Source organism: Ciconia boyciana, chromosome 6 (genome assembly GCF_034638445.1).
Source record: "Ciconia boyciana chromosome 6, ASM3463844v1, whole genome shotgun sequence".
In the NCBI taxonomy this organism is placed as follows: Eukaryota; Metazoa; Chordata; class Aves; order Ciconiiformes; family Ciconiidae; genus Ciconia; species Ciconia boyciana.
The window spans coordinates 29,939,141-29,955,628 of NC_132939.1; the positions used below are offsets into that span (position 1 = coordinate 29,939,141).

The following is a 16,488-nucleotide window of genomic DNA, read 5'->3' on the forward strand; positions in this document are numbered from 1 at the left end:
GCACATGGACTTTCAAATATATATTTAAAAAAATGTTTTCTTACCCAACTGTGAGATCACGGATATTGGAGCGTGTTTGTGCCTTAGTTTGGGTTTTTATTTTTTCCTCCCCTTCAGAATCGTGCATCAGCGTAGAGCAGTGTGAGCATGTGGTATCCGAGCTCCAGGACAGCATGCGCAAAGCCATTCATCTCTACCGCATGGTGAGTGACCTCAGACAGGCTCTGTTACAGTAGGTTGGCTGTACAGCCTGTGAGCATTGAATGTGTGTGCTTGCTGGCTCAAGGTGTTCTCTTGACTGGGTGTTCAGTGACACAAGCTGCCTGGTTGTCCACTTGACGGTACCTTAACCGGGGAGGCAGGAATTCCTGATTTCCAACTTTTGGATTTTCCAATGGCTTGCTATGGTACTCTGAGCAAATCAATTAACTTTTCAGTGTGTTTAGCCTATCTGTAAACTGAAGATAACAGTATGCTCTTTTTCAAAGGGCTATTAGGGAGTTAGTTAATATTTATACAGTGCTTCAGAGACACAAAATATTATAGGAGCTTTAAGTTTTATTCTCGCCATCTGTTCTCTGTCTTTGATGCCTGGGAAAAGGATTAGCAAATGTGAGATACCATGGGAATCCAGCTGTGAGAGGGAACATGCAACCATTTGCCTGTCCCTCTCACTGCCAGACCAGACTTACATGCAGAGCAATGTAACAGCTCTTCGTTTCTTTGCTTAGCACTGATCTGTCAAGTCTCCTGTAATGAGTGTGAAGCTTCCACAGTGAGCTTCTGCCATGTGGTCCTCTGCAGCTCTGGCCTTAGCGCTAGCTCTCTGACCTTGCTCTGTTCCTGTGACCAGCTGCATCTGGCAGACAGGAAGAAAAGGAGACTGTGGCCCTGTGCTGCAGCTGGGAAACATAGCACGTCCTTAGGCCCAGTATAAGGGGAACACTACCCAAAAATGTGCTTCCCATCTCTATCCTATTGGAGTAATGCCTCTGCTAGTCACACAAAATCCAGTATTCGATGCATGCCTTGCTATATGACTAAATTGGCAGTCTCAAATGTTGAAGAAAAGGACACTTTAGTGGTCTGCAAATCTTCATGGCTTCACTTCCCTGAAGGGCTGAAACTGCTAACTTGGTGCTTTACCTAAACCCCAATACATTTTTTTTTTTTTCTTTTCCCTCTCTATTTTCAGGTGTTAAATGATACGGAGTCTTCTACTGACAAAGATAAAATAGCAGGCCTCCTGACAGAGACATTCTCCTCAATGAAGAAAGAATTGGACTCTCTGAAGGATGAAGAAGAGCTTCCAAAGGTTAAGGAGGTACTGGCAAAGCCACAAGATACCACTAGCCCACTGAATGAGGGACGTGGTGCCAATCTACCGAGTCCCAAGAGTTTGGGAGATGAGCAGACGCTAGCTTTGCTGGAACAGTACTCAGAGCTATTGCTACAAGCTGTGGAACGACGCATGGACAAAAAACTCTAAGAGGGGTGGCTTTCAGGTGTTTGTGAATACACAGAAGTAATCCCAAGAAGAGGACCACAGAGAGAGCTTCAGACCGATGCTATCATTGCACTGGTCTAGGGCTGGTGGGGAGACTTTTATAAATTGATTTCCTCAGGCCCCTACAACTGACTTGCTCTAATTCTTAGCAATGTGCTGGCCACAATTTTAGTATTTTTTCCCCAATGGTCTTCAACTTCCTGTCTCTACACAAAGTCTTGAAAGAGGAGTTTGGAGAAATTGCCTTGAAATTTCTTCATAGCCAGGAGGTCAGGATGTTTGGCGCCTAAAGAAACAAAGAAAATCCAGTTTATCCAAGAAATTCTGAACTGCTGACTAAAAAGGAGTCCAAGTGAAGCCAATCCCTTCTTCTCCAAGGCTTCATGAGAATCAAGAAGCAGACTTTTTATGGGTTTATTTATTAATTTATTTTTCTGACTGTTGCTCTATGTCACGTCTGTGGCTATTATCTTTGTCCTTTAACAAAAACTGTCAATCCCTTTGCCATATCCCAGCGAGAAACAATCTCTGTATTATAAACCCCCCACAGGGAGACAGGCTGGAGTGTCTGTGCAATTAATGAACTGTTTTCTGCTTAAATCTTGTCTTGCTGTTCTTTCTTTTCCTGCCTTAGTTTTGTTACCTGGAGTAATCCTATTGTTGTCATGACAAGCCTGTCTGCTTTCCTCTTATTTCAAGACAGTCCCCACACTGTATTGTATCTGCATTCGCTTCTGGGGGAACGCTCTGCAACCCTTGGACCATGCTTTGGAGATTATTTAATGAATTCAGTAGTGGTATTTTTAATCTGGAATTTGATGTTATATTGATACTTCAGACTGGGTTTTCTGCAGACATTTTAAAAATGGGATTTAGATACAAATATGAAAGTCTGTTTCAGCCAGCTTTCGTGATTAGGAATTGGATATTGACTTTGATGTTATCATGACTGGGAAATTTGGGATGATGATTTATTTGTTGAGAAGTGACATGGAAAAGCTGGTTTCCATCTCTTACAGTGTAACTCTGGATTTGAGGATCTTCAGTGCAATGGCTCATCCATGTCATTCGTTCATTTCAGTGTGATAGGAAAATGTTTTCTCCTTGCTTTTCCAGGAAAACAGACTATTTACATCCCAAGAAAGCTGGGATTCTCTTACCTTTTGTAAAGCTATTTCAACTACCCACAGAAAATGGTTTCCCAAGAACTTCAAAAAAGATATTTTGGGATGTGATTACCACCATTTGCCCTGCCCCCAGCCTCTTTTCTTTTCATTAATTTCTTGTCTGAGAAACAGAAGATCTTCCCTTCTTGCATTTGTGTGTGCAATACTCTTCTCACCCTGTGGAGCTTCTCTAAGCCCATGCTAACTTGTGTTTGTTGTGGCTTAAAACTGTCCAGCGATGGTTTTTTGGTCAATGATAAGCTAAGTAAAAAAAAATTTAAAACCAATTAAATTCTTCAGCACCTTTCCCCTTACTCCCACTCCTTTCCACAACAGGGACAGATATACAAAATGCTTTATTTCTTCCTCCATCTCCAGTTTGTCTTGTATTTATTTTAAGGCAGAGCAGTATAATCCCAGTTTATAAAACTAATGCAAGCAACAAGCTTTCGGTGGGAGAGAGACTGCTAGCATCTTGGAAGTCACTCAAAGGCAGCCAGACTGCATCACTTGGTTTCACAGGTTACAGGCTTGAAGCGGTTTTCATTCATTTTACTGTACTGGCTGCCATCTCTTTGAAACCCTGTGGCTCTCGGAAATGTGGTCTGTTGACTTTTTGTCTTTCTGTGATGGGAGATCTGCAGTGCAGCCTTTTTTCTACTGGGCTGGCCAGACTGGTGTAGGATGACCTATTTCTTCCCAATAACTCCAGGGCTGAATAATCTGCAGTTCTCACTCTCCCCCTAACAGGTTTGCTGGCAGATCACCACTGCCGAGTGCTTCAGGACTTGGCAGTATGGGCAGCACTTTGAGAGCTTTCCAGCTACTTCTGCCTGTAATTTAAATCTGCCTAATCATGTTTCAGGTGTCCTTGCTAACCTTTCCTTCCATGGGCTTGTACTGAAACTTTAAAAATGTTATTTTCTAGTTCTGTCTCAGCATTGCACTGTGCTGAATCAGCTGGTGTGCTCGGTCCCATGGGCAGCTTCTCTTGCACAGAGAGGTTTTGCAAAGGAAGGCAAGTTGAAAACCAGAGGGGAAATTTCTGGCAGTTTCCCTGAGTGAAAAGGTGTGCTGGAGATGCTGTGAGTGGAATGTATGATGGTAGTCACGTTGGGTCTGTGATGGAGTTAGTGTGGGTCAAGCTTGCTTTTGATGTGATTAGTTCCTCCACTTTCAGACTGTGAACATATGTCCTAGTATACAGGAAATTTCTTGCTGTACTGGGGCCACAAGACACTCAGGTAAAATAGCAGTCCCTTCTACCCAGGTATCTTTTGTTACTGGTGATAACAGTTTGAGGGTCCTTTATATTACTTCCCTGTGCAATTTTATTCCATTTTATTGTTTAAACTTTGAGGTAGTGACAAAAAGGGTCCAAGATGATACAGAAGAGCCAGTGGCGAGAATGAAATTCCTATTAAGGTGAAGAGCAACAACCAGTGAAGCTGGCATAGAGATATGAAACAAAAGCTCCTTGGAAATGAGTCACGTGAAGCAAATCTGATTTTTAAGCTGAGCAGAGTGGGTTTTGCTTCCTGGAATGGATTTTGCTTGAGGTCATGGCTGCATACGGGAAACAAGAGGTAAAATCTGATCAGAATGATGGTAAGAGAAGTGTCGGGCAAGTAGATCAGCTGGAGGATGGTTGTGTAGTTTAAAATAAATTAGAATAGTATATGTAGGACACAGAGTAGAGATAGAAGCAGTCTTGGCCTGAGGAACACCATTTGGCCAATACCTGTGAAAGATATAGTACAGAAAGGCTTCAGGAAAGTAGATTTAGGACTGAGATGGTGATCTGTAGTTGAAGAATGAATTGGAAGGGGTTTGGTTTTAAATATTGTCCTATTGGGCCTCTCGTTTCTTCGCTTGCTGTCCTCTAAGCAGCTGTTTTTTCTTAAACGGCAAAGTCATGAGCTGTTTGCCCAAGGCTTGGATGTTATGAATTGAGTAGTAGAAGCCCAGTAAAGGAGATGCTGGTGCCACAAGTTTGTTGCTGAGAGGGGTGAGGAGATGGTGTCGCTCTTTATAATTTGAGACTGATCCAACTGATTCTTCCCTGCTAACTTCCTATTGCTGGCAGTAGGAAATATTCCTAAAAATTCTAGTTTACAGAAGAAAGAGAGCGTAAATATGTTACATTTTGTTGCACCTTGTGAATATGTTTCACCACAGGCTCTCCATTGGGCCAGGTAGAGAAATACTGAATGGTAACTGCCTGGGAAGTGAAAAGGCTTGTGGGAGGAGGTAATAAACTTGAGTCTATCCCTCTTTCTGGTTTGTGATCCCTCTTACTGGTCAGTGTTGGTGTTAGCATAGGCACAACCAGATATCTGTATTAAGACAAGTTATTTGTTTAACATAAAGCCTGAAAAAATAATTGGGACCTACCTATCCTCTTTACATACATTTTGTCCACTCCAACTCAACATTCCTAGTCAAAATGAGAATAGTTGTTGGGGTTTTTTTTCCATCTTGTAAATAGTATTACTTTGCCTGTGGGACCCCTTGGTTAATTCTTGGGCCCTCTGAGCTGTGCGGTAGGAAGGGCTGCAACTTGAGAGGGCAGCAAACTCTTTCTGTTTTATTTCCTGCTGCAGGCAGGGTAACACCTTCTTCCTCCCCATCCCTCAGTTGCACCCAGGAGCTGTGTGTATGGGAGTCTGCGTTCTTCCACCTCCTCTCTCAGGTTGTCCTCTCCTTTCCCTGCAACCTCCCAGGTGATGGTTGGGGCAGGCCTTGCAGCAGCCCCCTCCCCAGTTCCCCGTTTTGCAGCAGACTTCATCGTGACTCAGAGGAATCGGGACTTTCTTTCTGGGAGTAGAAACATACGAACTTAATTTTTTTAAAAGAAAGAATATGTATATAACTATATATAAGAAAAAATGAAATACAGGTATTTAAACACCATTGGTAAATTCATGCATGTATACGGTATCTCCCCCCCCCACCCCCTTGGATGTGTAGCATCCAGGATACTAAATGACAAAAACCTCGTTAAAATAACAGACAGGTCTTATAGCAGCCCCTGAGTGAGCAGGTGCTTCCTTCTCCACTAAGAACAGACCTATTTCAAATCGTGTGTGTAAATAACACGGGGGGTGGGGCACTGGGACTGCATTTGTATGGGTAACCCGCTGTAAAGCGTGGAGGGGGACATGCATGGGGCAGCAGCGTTAGGAATAAGCCATGTCCACAACGCGTGTCGTGCGTGCGCCCGAGGCACCAGGCAGGCAACTCTTTACCTGTGTTCTCCCACACTGCCCTTTTCCTTCACCCCTTTAAAAAACAAAGCAAAACAAATCCTTCCTGCTTTATTTATAAATGTGTGTTTTTATACTTTGGCTTTAGGTAAAATAATCCTTTAAAATGTCTTTTTTTTTTAATTATTTGGAAAAAAATAATAAAAAACGTTTGTTGGGTTTTTTTTGCACTGTGAGGCTCCCTCCGGGAGCTGTTTTTAACTCTGTATTCATTTGTACTCCGTGTCTTAAACTGTTTCAATAAAAATGTGACCATTTGTTACGGAGCTGCGGTTGAGCTGCGCGACCCGCTGGCGAACAGCGCCCGGCACTTCGTGTTCCGGGGGGGCGGCGGGGCAGGCAGGGAGGCCGCGGCGGGGGAGGAGGGCGGGGGCGGCCGGCGCCGCCTCCTCCTCCTCCGGGGCCGGGCCGGGGCGGTGCCGTGCGGGGCGGCGGCGCGGGCATGGCGGAGGGCGCGGTGCTGCGGGCCGTCAGGGGCTGCCTGGCCGCCTTCCCGCTGGAGGCCCGCGGTGAGCGCTGGGCCGGAGGCGCGGCCGAGCGGGGAGGGGGGGCGGGGCGGGGCGGGGGGCAGCCCGCCGGGAAGGGGCTGGAGGCCGCGGCGGCGGCCCCGCCTGTAACGGCCGTGCGCGAGCGGTGGGCGCCGGGGCCCGCGCCGGGCCTCGCCGCCTCCTCAGCGCTTTCCGGGGGCCCCAGCGGGCCCCGGCCCGCCCTGCGTGAAGAGAAACTCGGTCTTCGGCCGCCTCGGCGCCCCGGCTGGGCCGCAGCAGCCGCAAATGGCACCTGCACGGGTTGAGCTGTAGCATGCACGCTCCTACTCTGTTTTCAGCCAAATGTTTCCAAGGTGAAGAAGCAGTAGGAAGGCTGGTGCAAAAAGAAAACGAAACTCGAGAAAATGGCCCTTTTAGGTTGTTTTCCTGTGTATAAAATAGCAAAACAAAGCAGTGTTCCAGCTTCCAAAAATCTTCCTGTGGTATCATCTCTGTATCGGAGGCACATCTCCTGTGATGTATGTCCTTCACGCCCACTCTCCTGGGGGCCCATGGTGTGGCCACCTGTGGGATGAGCTGTGTCTGACAGCAGGAGAGCAGCAGGGCAATGGCCTGAGGTATCCATCTGGCACTGAAAACCTCCCTAACAACCTCTGGGTTTTAACAGAGAGATTTCTGGAGCCCAGAAGCACACTGCTTGCTTTCAGTTGAGCGCCTGCAGTGTGGGGTTTGAAGCCAGCTAGTGTGCTAGTAGAGGGCACTTCTCTCAGGACGCTGAGTAAAACTGTTTCTCGTTTGCCTGGACAGAGCTGGGGTGTACGGAGTCTGTACCCTATCTTGATAGGCCTCCGTCCCCGCTGGAGTTTTATCGAGAATGGGTGAGTCCGAATAAACCTTGTATAATTCAGAATGCCATCAGCCACTGGCCAGCCCTGAAGAAATGGACCTCAGCGTACCTCAGGTATGAACAAGCTTTGGAGCAGGACTGGTGGTCCATTTCGGTTGACTTCAGTAAAAGGCCCTTCCTTAATCTTTGTTTTTATCCATAAGATTAGCTCAGATTCCGCCATGCTTCTGTATGAAGGTGTTCAGTCTTGCCGAACTCATGCATAAGTTTCTTCCTGGAAACATACTGTCCTGACCAGTTCCGATGCAGTATGGAGGGTGGGTGTTTTGACTGTGTGCAGCCAACAGACTCAGGCTATCGAAACCCGGTCCGATCCTGTGCTCTGGCCAGTGCTTCACCCTGTAGCCTCGCAGTTAGAGTGGGGCTGTAGTGCTGTAAGAACAGACAGACTTGTTTGTGACTGAGTGCACCTTGTTTGTTTTTTTTTTAAAAAAAAACAATGAGTGTCTTAACAATGACTGATATATTTTTTTTACAGTTCTTTTTTGAGAGGGGATTTCTTGTTAGACCTAAAATCTATGGGTTTAAAATTAAATTTCTCTCAGAAATAGGGGCTGTTAGCCTCACGATGTGAGTGTCTGTCCGTCTCTGTCCACCCTGTCTCCCTCCTTGATTGCTTTTGAACATATGGCTGCCCATATGGGTTGAGTGGTCCTGAGAATATCAAGCTCTGCCATGATTCATGAAGAGAAGTGGCTGAAGAAAGCCTTCTGCCTGCATGGAGGAAAAGGAGGCTCCTTTGTGAACTCACCTGTTAGACACAAGAGAATTTAGAGGCGTGACAGATACTACAGTTGCCTTGGCCACAGGGAGCAATTGGAGCAGAATGCTGGAGTCCTTATCAGACAGTAGAAAATCTAGTCTAGAGAGACGCATCCATGGAAAGCCAGGCTTCTTATTTTTGCTTGCCGTGAGACGTTCTTTTTAAAGTAACCAGTGTGCAATATATGGGCCAATTGCAGGTCTGGTGATAAACCTTTGATTTATTTTGCAGGGAGGTAGTAGGTCCCAAGGTAGTGAGTGTGGCAGTAACACCAAATGGTTATGCAGATGCGGTGTTTCAGAACCGTTTTGTCATGCCAGAGGAACGCCAAATGCCTTTCACGGACTTGTTGGACATTGTGGAGAAGAAAGTGACCTCTCCCAGCGTATTCTATGTGCAGAAGCAGTGTTCAAACCTCACCGAGGAGTTCCCTGAACTTGTCTGTGATGTGCAGCCTGACATACCGTGGATGAGTGAGGCACTTGGTAAACCTTCTATTTCTCCTATATTCAGTAATATTTTGTATGGAGCTTTAAAACAATCATGCTAGGTACATGGTGAATGTTTGTTCTGTTTCTGGATGCCACAGCTCAGTTTGGTTTCATCCCCTTAGAAAGCAGAAGTGGTAAAATACTTAACAATAGAGTAATCCAAGTTTTGAGTTGTATCAGTATCTCAGTTGTGTATTGGGACCATCACAACTGAAACAATGTGGTGATAGTGCCATATAGCACTTTTCATATAGTGGCTTTTCTCTGATTTAGAGTCACATTTCAACTCGGAGTCATGCTGTTGCTGACAAAGCTAGCATAACAAATGAGTGAAACAACACACAGTCCCCACCCCCTTTGGTAAAATTACAGATGTTTGTTTCTAGTTAAACGCTGTTCTCTTTCAGTTGGTTTCTGTTTTACAGCATGTCTTTCCTTAAAATGTCAATGAAAGTGATTTACTGTGATCTCACCTTCTTTTTGCAACTGTACGTGGATGTGCTGCAGCTTCTCTGTGAGCTAAGTCTTAGGGATTCAGAATGTGGAAACAAAGGGTTGTAACCATCGATTTGGGGATGGATAATACTATGTCATGAAGTCTGATGGGCATTACAGTGGCTTCCAGTGTAGAAGGAGGTTGCTGTTGCTCACAGAGTGCTATTTGCAATGAAACCTGTCATAGTTACGAAGGAAGTTAAGGGACAGAATTTGGCAGTTATTGGCAGAAAATTATTTGAAATGCTTTTAAACATGACACTTCAAATTCTTTTTTGTTGACATTTCTCTATTCCCTAACCATACAGGGAAGAAGCCTGATGCTGTGAATTTCTGGCTTGGGGAATCAGCTGCTGTGACATCTTGTACGTATTGTATGGCGCTGTAAGTCTTCTGCATGCTTTCAGCACAGGTTTAAGCAGGCTCGTTTTGAGTTAGTGGCTCAGTAGGACTGTGTGTTTTTTCTGACAAGGCAGTTCTACTTTAACATGCTTTTTTGCATTCTGTCTCCTGCACTTCTGCAGCCTCTTGTTGCTGTGTCTCTGGGTGCATCTACCTGGGATTGTGTCAGGCAAGGCACTGACAATTTGCTTCATTGGAGACATTTGCTACAACATTATATTGTTACTTTATGCTCCCAATGGCCGCAAGAGGAGGAAGCAGCCTGATAATAAGAGGACAAGCTGACACTTTCAGTTTACTGTAGTTTCTGATGTAGAGAAGGAAATAACACTGATTTTCTCTCTTTCTCCACATCTCTTTTTTTCTCAATCCTAGTACATAAAGATCATTATGAGAATTTGTACTGTGTGATATCTGGAGAGAAACATTTTCTACTGCATCCACCAAGTGACCGTCCCTTCATCCCATATGGTACATAATTTACTACGCAGTATGTCTGAAGGTTGGAAGGAGAAGAGACTAAACTATTGAAAGATATGAAAAAAGAAGCAGAGAGAACATTTTGATGTTTATGCAGTGTTATGCTTTCCAGTGTGAACAGAAATCTCTTCTATTTCGTGCTGCAGGTAGTTTGTAATACAAACATTATTCTGAGGTCAGGTTTTCCAGTCCTGTAAAGTAGTAGATTCACTGGTAGTCACGGCAGTCTCTTCAGCTTTAGAATATTTAAATTATTTAAGTATCTTGTTAGTATTGTAGCATGTCATCTTTGATGTTTAACAGGCTTGGATTTTGCCTGCTCACTCTTTTCTCTAGGAAAAAAGCCAGCAAGCTGAAAAATAAATTGTAATTTAATGAAATATTCAAGTTAATAACTGAATCTCTGAAAACTGGAGAAATGAAAAAAGAGGTTCTTATGGCAGCATTACTTCACATTGCCCATTTTCTATTTCTTTATGTTGCTTTCCTATGTGCACAGTAATAGTTTGTTATGTTGCAGTGTCATCTAGGAGGTGGACAGCTTAACTTTATGCCTCATAAAATAAGACTTTATTTTCCCATGCCTTGACTTTCAGACCTTCAGATTAAGTGAATGCAGAGTGCTATACGACACTAATATAATTTTGCCTAGGTATGTGTGCTGCTACAATACTTAGTTTATATTGGTTTTATTTTGTTTACAACCTTGAAATCATAGAATCATAGAGTGGTTTGGGTTGGAAGGGACCTTTAAGATTGTCTGTCCATCCCCCCTGCCATTCACTAGATCGGATTGCTCAGGTTGCCCGTCCAACCTGACCTTGAACACTTCCAATGATGGGGCATCCACAACTTCTCTGGGCAACCTGTTCCAGTGTCTCATGACCCTCATCGTAAAAAATTTCTTCCTTATATCCAATCTAAATCTACACTCTCTCAGTTTGAAACTGTTGCCCCTTGTCCTGTCACTACAGGCCTTGGTAAAAAGTCTTTCTCTGTCTTTCTTAGAAGCCTCCTTTATATATTGAAATGCCGCAATAAGGTTTCCACAGAGCCTTCTCCAGGCTGAACAACCCCATCTGTCTCAGCCTTTCTACATAGGAGAGGTGGTGTCATATGTATGTGAATGTATGAAATACACATGTCATATGAGTCATACTTTGTAAAACAAGTTACTGTTAAAGCACAGAACAGAGATAATGCTTAAATTTTAGAATGTGCAGTAAAAAGATGACTCCATCTTTTTGAACAATCAGGTTAATGGAGAGAAACTCTCTCAAGGGAGGGCTTAGAAAACCATATGTGCTGAAGCAACGAAAGAAAAGCAGCCTGCTGTATCTGAAGCTGTTGATGAGCCCTATCGGATAAAATTAGAAGTGAAAGGCTGGCCACAAGTCACTAATAACTCTTGTGAGTGCTATCTTGCTAGGCTGACCTAAGAAGAAATGCCAGAATATAGAATGATGTGTAAGTCAGGGGTGCATTTATGACTTATGAAAGGGAAACAAGACAGTTAGTGGAACAAAATAGGACCAGAAGTAAAATGGGTTTTGAGGAGAATAATTCCTGTGAAGAAAGAAGGTTGGAATTCCAAATAGGAAGGCAGTTCAGTATTCAGACTGACTTAAAAAAAAAAAAATTAAGAAACCGGATAAAAACTGAAATGGGCAAAGGGAAGGACAGTGAGGACAGTAAGTTGAAAATGGTTTTGTCTTAGTTTTTCTTTTACTTGGTGAAAGTGTGACATGCCCTGCCATTAGTTTCTCTGAGTACTACTCTGAGCTGTGTCATTTAATTCTTTCTGTGGTTCCAGAGCTCTATCAGCCAGCAACCTACCAGCTATCAGAAGATGGCTCATTTGAAATTGTGGATGAGAAGAGTGCAGATAAGGTAAAAAGTATATAAAGAACACAATCAATACAATAAAGATAGTTTTGGGCACTACTGAGCCCTCAAACTGAGCATATTGATTGATATTTAGAAATCCTTCATTACTGGAAAGAGAATGCCCAGATATTTCACTTGTATTTTACTATTCGCAAAGGATACCCAGCTTCCAGAAAACATTTTTACTGCACACCTGAAACCATTGATAGCATAAACTGTCTTCCTTGCACCAAATTTAAATAGGTCCAGTAAAGGACTTTTAAATGAATCAACAATAAGGGAATTTATTTCATTAAGACTGAAATAGACTCCTCTGCATTCACTTTCTTTTGGCCCTCTACTCAGGGCTAGATTTTGCTCTACAGCAGTATCACCCAGTGCAATAAAACATATCTGTCTCAATGAATAAATTGTGTTTTCTTAGTAGCAGCAATATTTATTTGATTAAAATGTATAGATCTGGAGGCACTTTACAAAAACTCAGTAGCCTTTTGTATCTAATCTCTCTCCTTTTGCCTCTGCAATGTATGACTAATGCTACAGCTGAACTTGAGCTGGGGCTTTTTCTCTGTTTTCAGAGTGGTGCCCAGGGAATCTCATGGAAGCATTCCTGTAACGCAGTAAGGTGGAGTGCTGAGGTTTATAACTCTGTAGGGCAAAGAAGAAATGAATGCAGGCAAGAGGGATTTCCCAGCAGGAAGCGTGGTTTTAGTTGCTGGGAATAAAATTAGACCAGAGAGCTTTAGAAGAAGAAAGGAATTTCTAAAAAGAGTGGTGCAGATAAAATACTCAAGTACTGAATGTAGGAGGAACAAGTGACTTAAGGGGCTGGAGGTGTTTTGAAAGTATGCCATGAGACTGAAGTTTCATGGCTGACATTTAGCACCTTTTCCTTAATTAGAAATGCTTCACTGAAGGAGGCAAATTTTTGCATCCTTGACCTATTCCCAGTTGAATGTGGAAAACTGTGTAGCTGTACGTGTTTTGCAAGGCAAAATACATGTTTTGTAACCTAGTAAGTTTGGTTGTCAGTTGTTTTTCTGGAAGCTTGCTGGAATTTTTTGCCAGGGTCAGTACCCTATACAAACTTCTGCTTTTAGGTGCCCTGGATCCCTCTGGACCCATTGAACCCGAATCTGGAACAGTATCCAGAGTATGCTCAGGCAAAACCTTTGCAGTGTACAGTGAAAGCTGGTGAGATGTTATACCTGCCTTCTCTCTGGTTTCATCATGTTCAGCAATCACATGGCTGTATAGCAGGTAAAATACACAGTATTTCCAGATATGTTTTTGAACTGGTGGGCGTGCAGCTAGAGCAAAACAGCTACAGCAAAGCATAACTGGGAGCAAAGGTCCCTTTAAGATCATCTGCCTCCCTTCAGGAGGAAATAGCAATCTCAGCAGATGCCATGGGGCTACCTCCTTGCAGTCTTTTTTGCTTATAATTCATAGCATTGTTGACAAGTGCTAGGGATGTAGCAGAAGAAAAAGTCTTTATAGTTGTCAAGTCTGGAGGATAGCTAATTCATTGATCATGATCCAGTTTCTGTTTGTAATATGAGCTAAGCAGTTTGTCTGCCTAGCCTGCTAACTGCAAATTGGTCACCTACATACCTTTCACAAAGAAACTGCATGTTGTGTGTGCTGTTGTCACATCAGCAAAAAAGGATCTGGGGGGAAGAAAAGGAAACCAGAAAGTTTTATGCATGGATATTCGTATGAGTTTTAAGCATGGATATAGACACAACATGGAAGATACTCTGCTGTCATGTGAGCTGGAATCTGCTCCGACCCAGTCTCCTACCTTGCTAATAAGCCTATGCTTGTGTTACTGTTCCCCTGCACTTATCAAACGTCTTGTCATCCCTTTCTTTGTAGGATTTATCATCATTTTTTTTTTCCTCCCTATCTTTTTTTTTTCGTTCCTGAAGAGAGCTCCAGAATTTCAAGCATTGCTCATGTGGTGCAGGTGGAGGGGTGGGGGCGGTGCAAAGTATTATCATTATGTTCTGTAAGTTTGGCAAGGTTTGAGGAAGAGTTTTTTGCTGTCCTTTACCTGGAATAATCCTGTCTGCCCAGGAAGAATAAATATAGTATTTTGAACAACATAACATTAGTATTTGTGTAACACTGCAAATATGGCAAGCCCCTTTTTTCAGTATTTGCGATACTGTGATAAAAAGACAAGCTAGCAGTAAAGCAGTATTTCTGATTCTCTTTTCCCAGTACTGCTGCATCAGTCCTTAAAGATTTTTTAGAAAAAGTAGAGTTGTTTCCAGTTGCAAGCCCCTGGCCACTCTCTTTTTCTCTGTCTAGCAGAAATGCTAGAGTTGATGAGTTTATTTGGCCTTTGGTCTGTTAACTGCGCTACAGTCTGTATACACTTGAAAAATCAATATTCTCTGGGTCTGGTCCAGTGAATATCTGAAGCTAGAGTATATTCTCCTCCAAGAACCATTGGTACAATATTATACTGCTTGGCTTATTTTTTCTAGGAGACATACACCAAAATTAAAATGAGAAGCAGAATTAAAGCACTGTCTGATGACCATTGTGAAGCAGTGGTGAATTTGCCATCCTTTACACACTCAGAGGAAGAGAGGTTTCCATCCAGATATTAAACTTTGCAGTGTATTTGGTATTTTTGGTCTAAATAGAAGCATACATTTTCTGTTCCTAAACATTTTGCCAGCTTCTGCTCCAAGGAATCCCCAGTACAGAGTCTGAAGAGGAGTTGGTTTGGGTTAAGACAGTTGCATTGGCAGCACTATTAAAGAACTCTAATGTTTGCTTACGTTATTTTTGGCTGTAGTCAAAGATTTGCTCATTTCAAAGTTCAGTCAGTAATAAGGAAAAGCCTGTACTAGCTGAACTGTGTGAAATAGTCTACGAATGCATTTGTAAATCATTACATTCTAGCCTTAGAAATGTTTTTCCTTTTTCTTGTCTCCTCAGTGAATTATTGGTATGACATGGAATATGACCTTAAGTACAGCTATTATCAACTACTAGATTGTCTCACAAAAACTGTGAAAGTGTTATAGCAGAGGTGGGAGACTTGAGCTTGTGATCTCTCTCTCTGATGTGATACAATCATCAGCATCTATGACTGGACTACAAACATGATTCAAGTGAAAAGAACTGTAAATTATCCTCAACAACGTCTGTCAAACAGATCATGGCTATTTTGCTTGATTTCAGCATCCAAATCAATTGGCCAGATTTTTTGACTTGTAAGTAGAAGGTTTGGTAACAGCATTTTTAGGTCTTTGCATGTTGCCTCAGTGACAGCAAGCAAAATGAAATTTGAAGGGAGGCAATCCAGGTTTTGGAAATCCCGAAACAGAAGCCATGACTGTTTGTTCAGATCTACAGATTGTTTTCATAACAACCCAAGCGGACAAGGAGGAATCTGTTCTACCACCCACCTGTGCATCAGGCTGCATCAGTCCAACACATGCATTCTGCTTAAGGCAAAAGTCCTGTCCCATTGTAATTCACTAAGTTCGGTGGCTGTGGTGTTTTGATGGTGAGAAATTACAACTCTGCAATAAAAGGTCAGTTTAAAAGCTTATTTCTGTACTATATTCTTACTTTTTTTTCAGATGATGTGATGGGTGGAGGACATCTAGGAGGACATGCAAAAGTCAATGCTGGCTATTTTCCGTGTTAAGCTACATGCTTTTATTGCTGGTTTTTATTTCTTTCCACCATTGTACTTAAATGTAGCTGCATTCTCTTACATCCTGAGTGGTGATTTTAGAGTTGCTTTGCCAGATCTACAGTCAATCTGCACATCACCTGTGGTCTCGTGGCATGATGTGTGATTCCACAGCTTGTAGGCTCATTGACTGTGTCATTCCTTTGCCATTAATTGCTGCCTAACACATGGTCAGGTGAGTTGTGTGAACCAGGAGCCTGTTTCTGCAGCCTTAATTCCCATTTGTATTTCAGCAGAACAGGATGGGACTACTCACGTGTCTGAGACCTGCAGGGTAGGACTAGAAGGCAATTAAAGACGCAGACATTGCAAAAATGTAGTATTGTTGTTTATGAAAACCAAAAGTTGGTATTTATCATCAAATCTTCAGACAGTTCCTTAGAAACATTAGTGATATGGGGGGAAATTTATTTTCCATGTATTAATTAGGAAAATGTAGATACCCTTTAGACAAGATTGATTATTGTGAAGAAAAAAGATAATTCTTTTACTTTGTCTGTTTCTTTTGTTTTTTAAAGAAACACAGTTAAAGCATAAAGCATTTTACCTTGTGGTGCTTGTCCAGAAATCGCTGAAAACTCAAGAGGGATTAAGGGCAGGCTTTGTTTCACATCTAGATGAAGATGTCATGTTACTTCATGCTTTCCAATTTGTTTGTGTTCACTGTTCCTTGGCAAAGGTGCCCAATCCAGTTCTGCAGTCGAATCTGTACTTTCCCACAGTTGGGGGGAAAGGTGATTTGAATGTCTCTTTTTGACACTTTGAGGTTTTTAATTTAGTCTCTCTCTATAATCAAAAGTAAGACCGCACGCCCGGAACGAGTGGCAGCTTGTGTCTGTGCAAGTGGATGGTATTATTGTACCACCTCTGAGCCAGTGTCTGGAGGGAGGCGTGCTCTGAACTACGTCTCCCAGC

General features: G+C 42.8%; 2 protein-coding genes across 7 annotated transcripts in view; both read left to right on the plus strand.

Moving 5' to 3' along the window:
• Window positions 1-6,186, plus strand: part of MAPKBP1 (mitogen-activated protein kinase binding protein 1) — a 103,555-nt gene extending 97,369 nt beyond the window's left edge. For all 5 annotated transcript variants that reach the window (XM_072864593.1, XM_072864595.1, XM_072864597.1 and 2 more), the window contains 2 exons: window positions 118-203; window positions 1,196-6,186. In XM_072864593.1, the coding sequence (XP_072720694.1) occupies window positions 118-203; window positions 1,196-1,489 (380 nt within the window). In that variant the 3' untranslated portion in view covers window positions 1,490-6,186. The remainder of the gene's footprint in view (window positions 1-117; window positions 204-1,195) is intronic.
• A 166-nt stretch (window positions 6,187-6,352) lies between these two features.
• On the plus strand, window positions 6,353-15,503 carry JMJD7 (jumonji domain containing 7). Of its 2 annotated transcripts, none has more exons than XM_072863877.1 (8): window positions 6,353-6,448; window positions 7,235-7,388; window positions 8,329-8,582; window positions 9,392-9,448; window positions 9,861-9,956; window positions 11,779-11,855; window positions 12,953-13,112; window positions 14,808-15,502. In XM_072863877.1, the coding sequence occupies exons 1-8, from the start codon at window positions 6,382-6,384 to the stop codon at window positions 14,894-14,896; spliced, it is 954 nt and encodes a 317-aa protein (XP_072719978.1). In that variant the 5' UTR covers window positions 6,353-6,381; the 3' UTR covers window positions 14,897-15,502. The 2 variants fall into 2 exon arrangements, with proteins under 2 accessions (XP_072719978.1, XP_072719979.1); XM_072863878.1 differs by lacking the exon at window positions 6,353-6,448 and adding an exon at window positions 6,727-6,780 and having other exon boundaries at window positions 14,808-15,503.
• The last annotated feature ends 985 nt before the right edge of the window (window positions 15,504-16,488 follow it).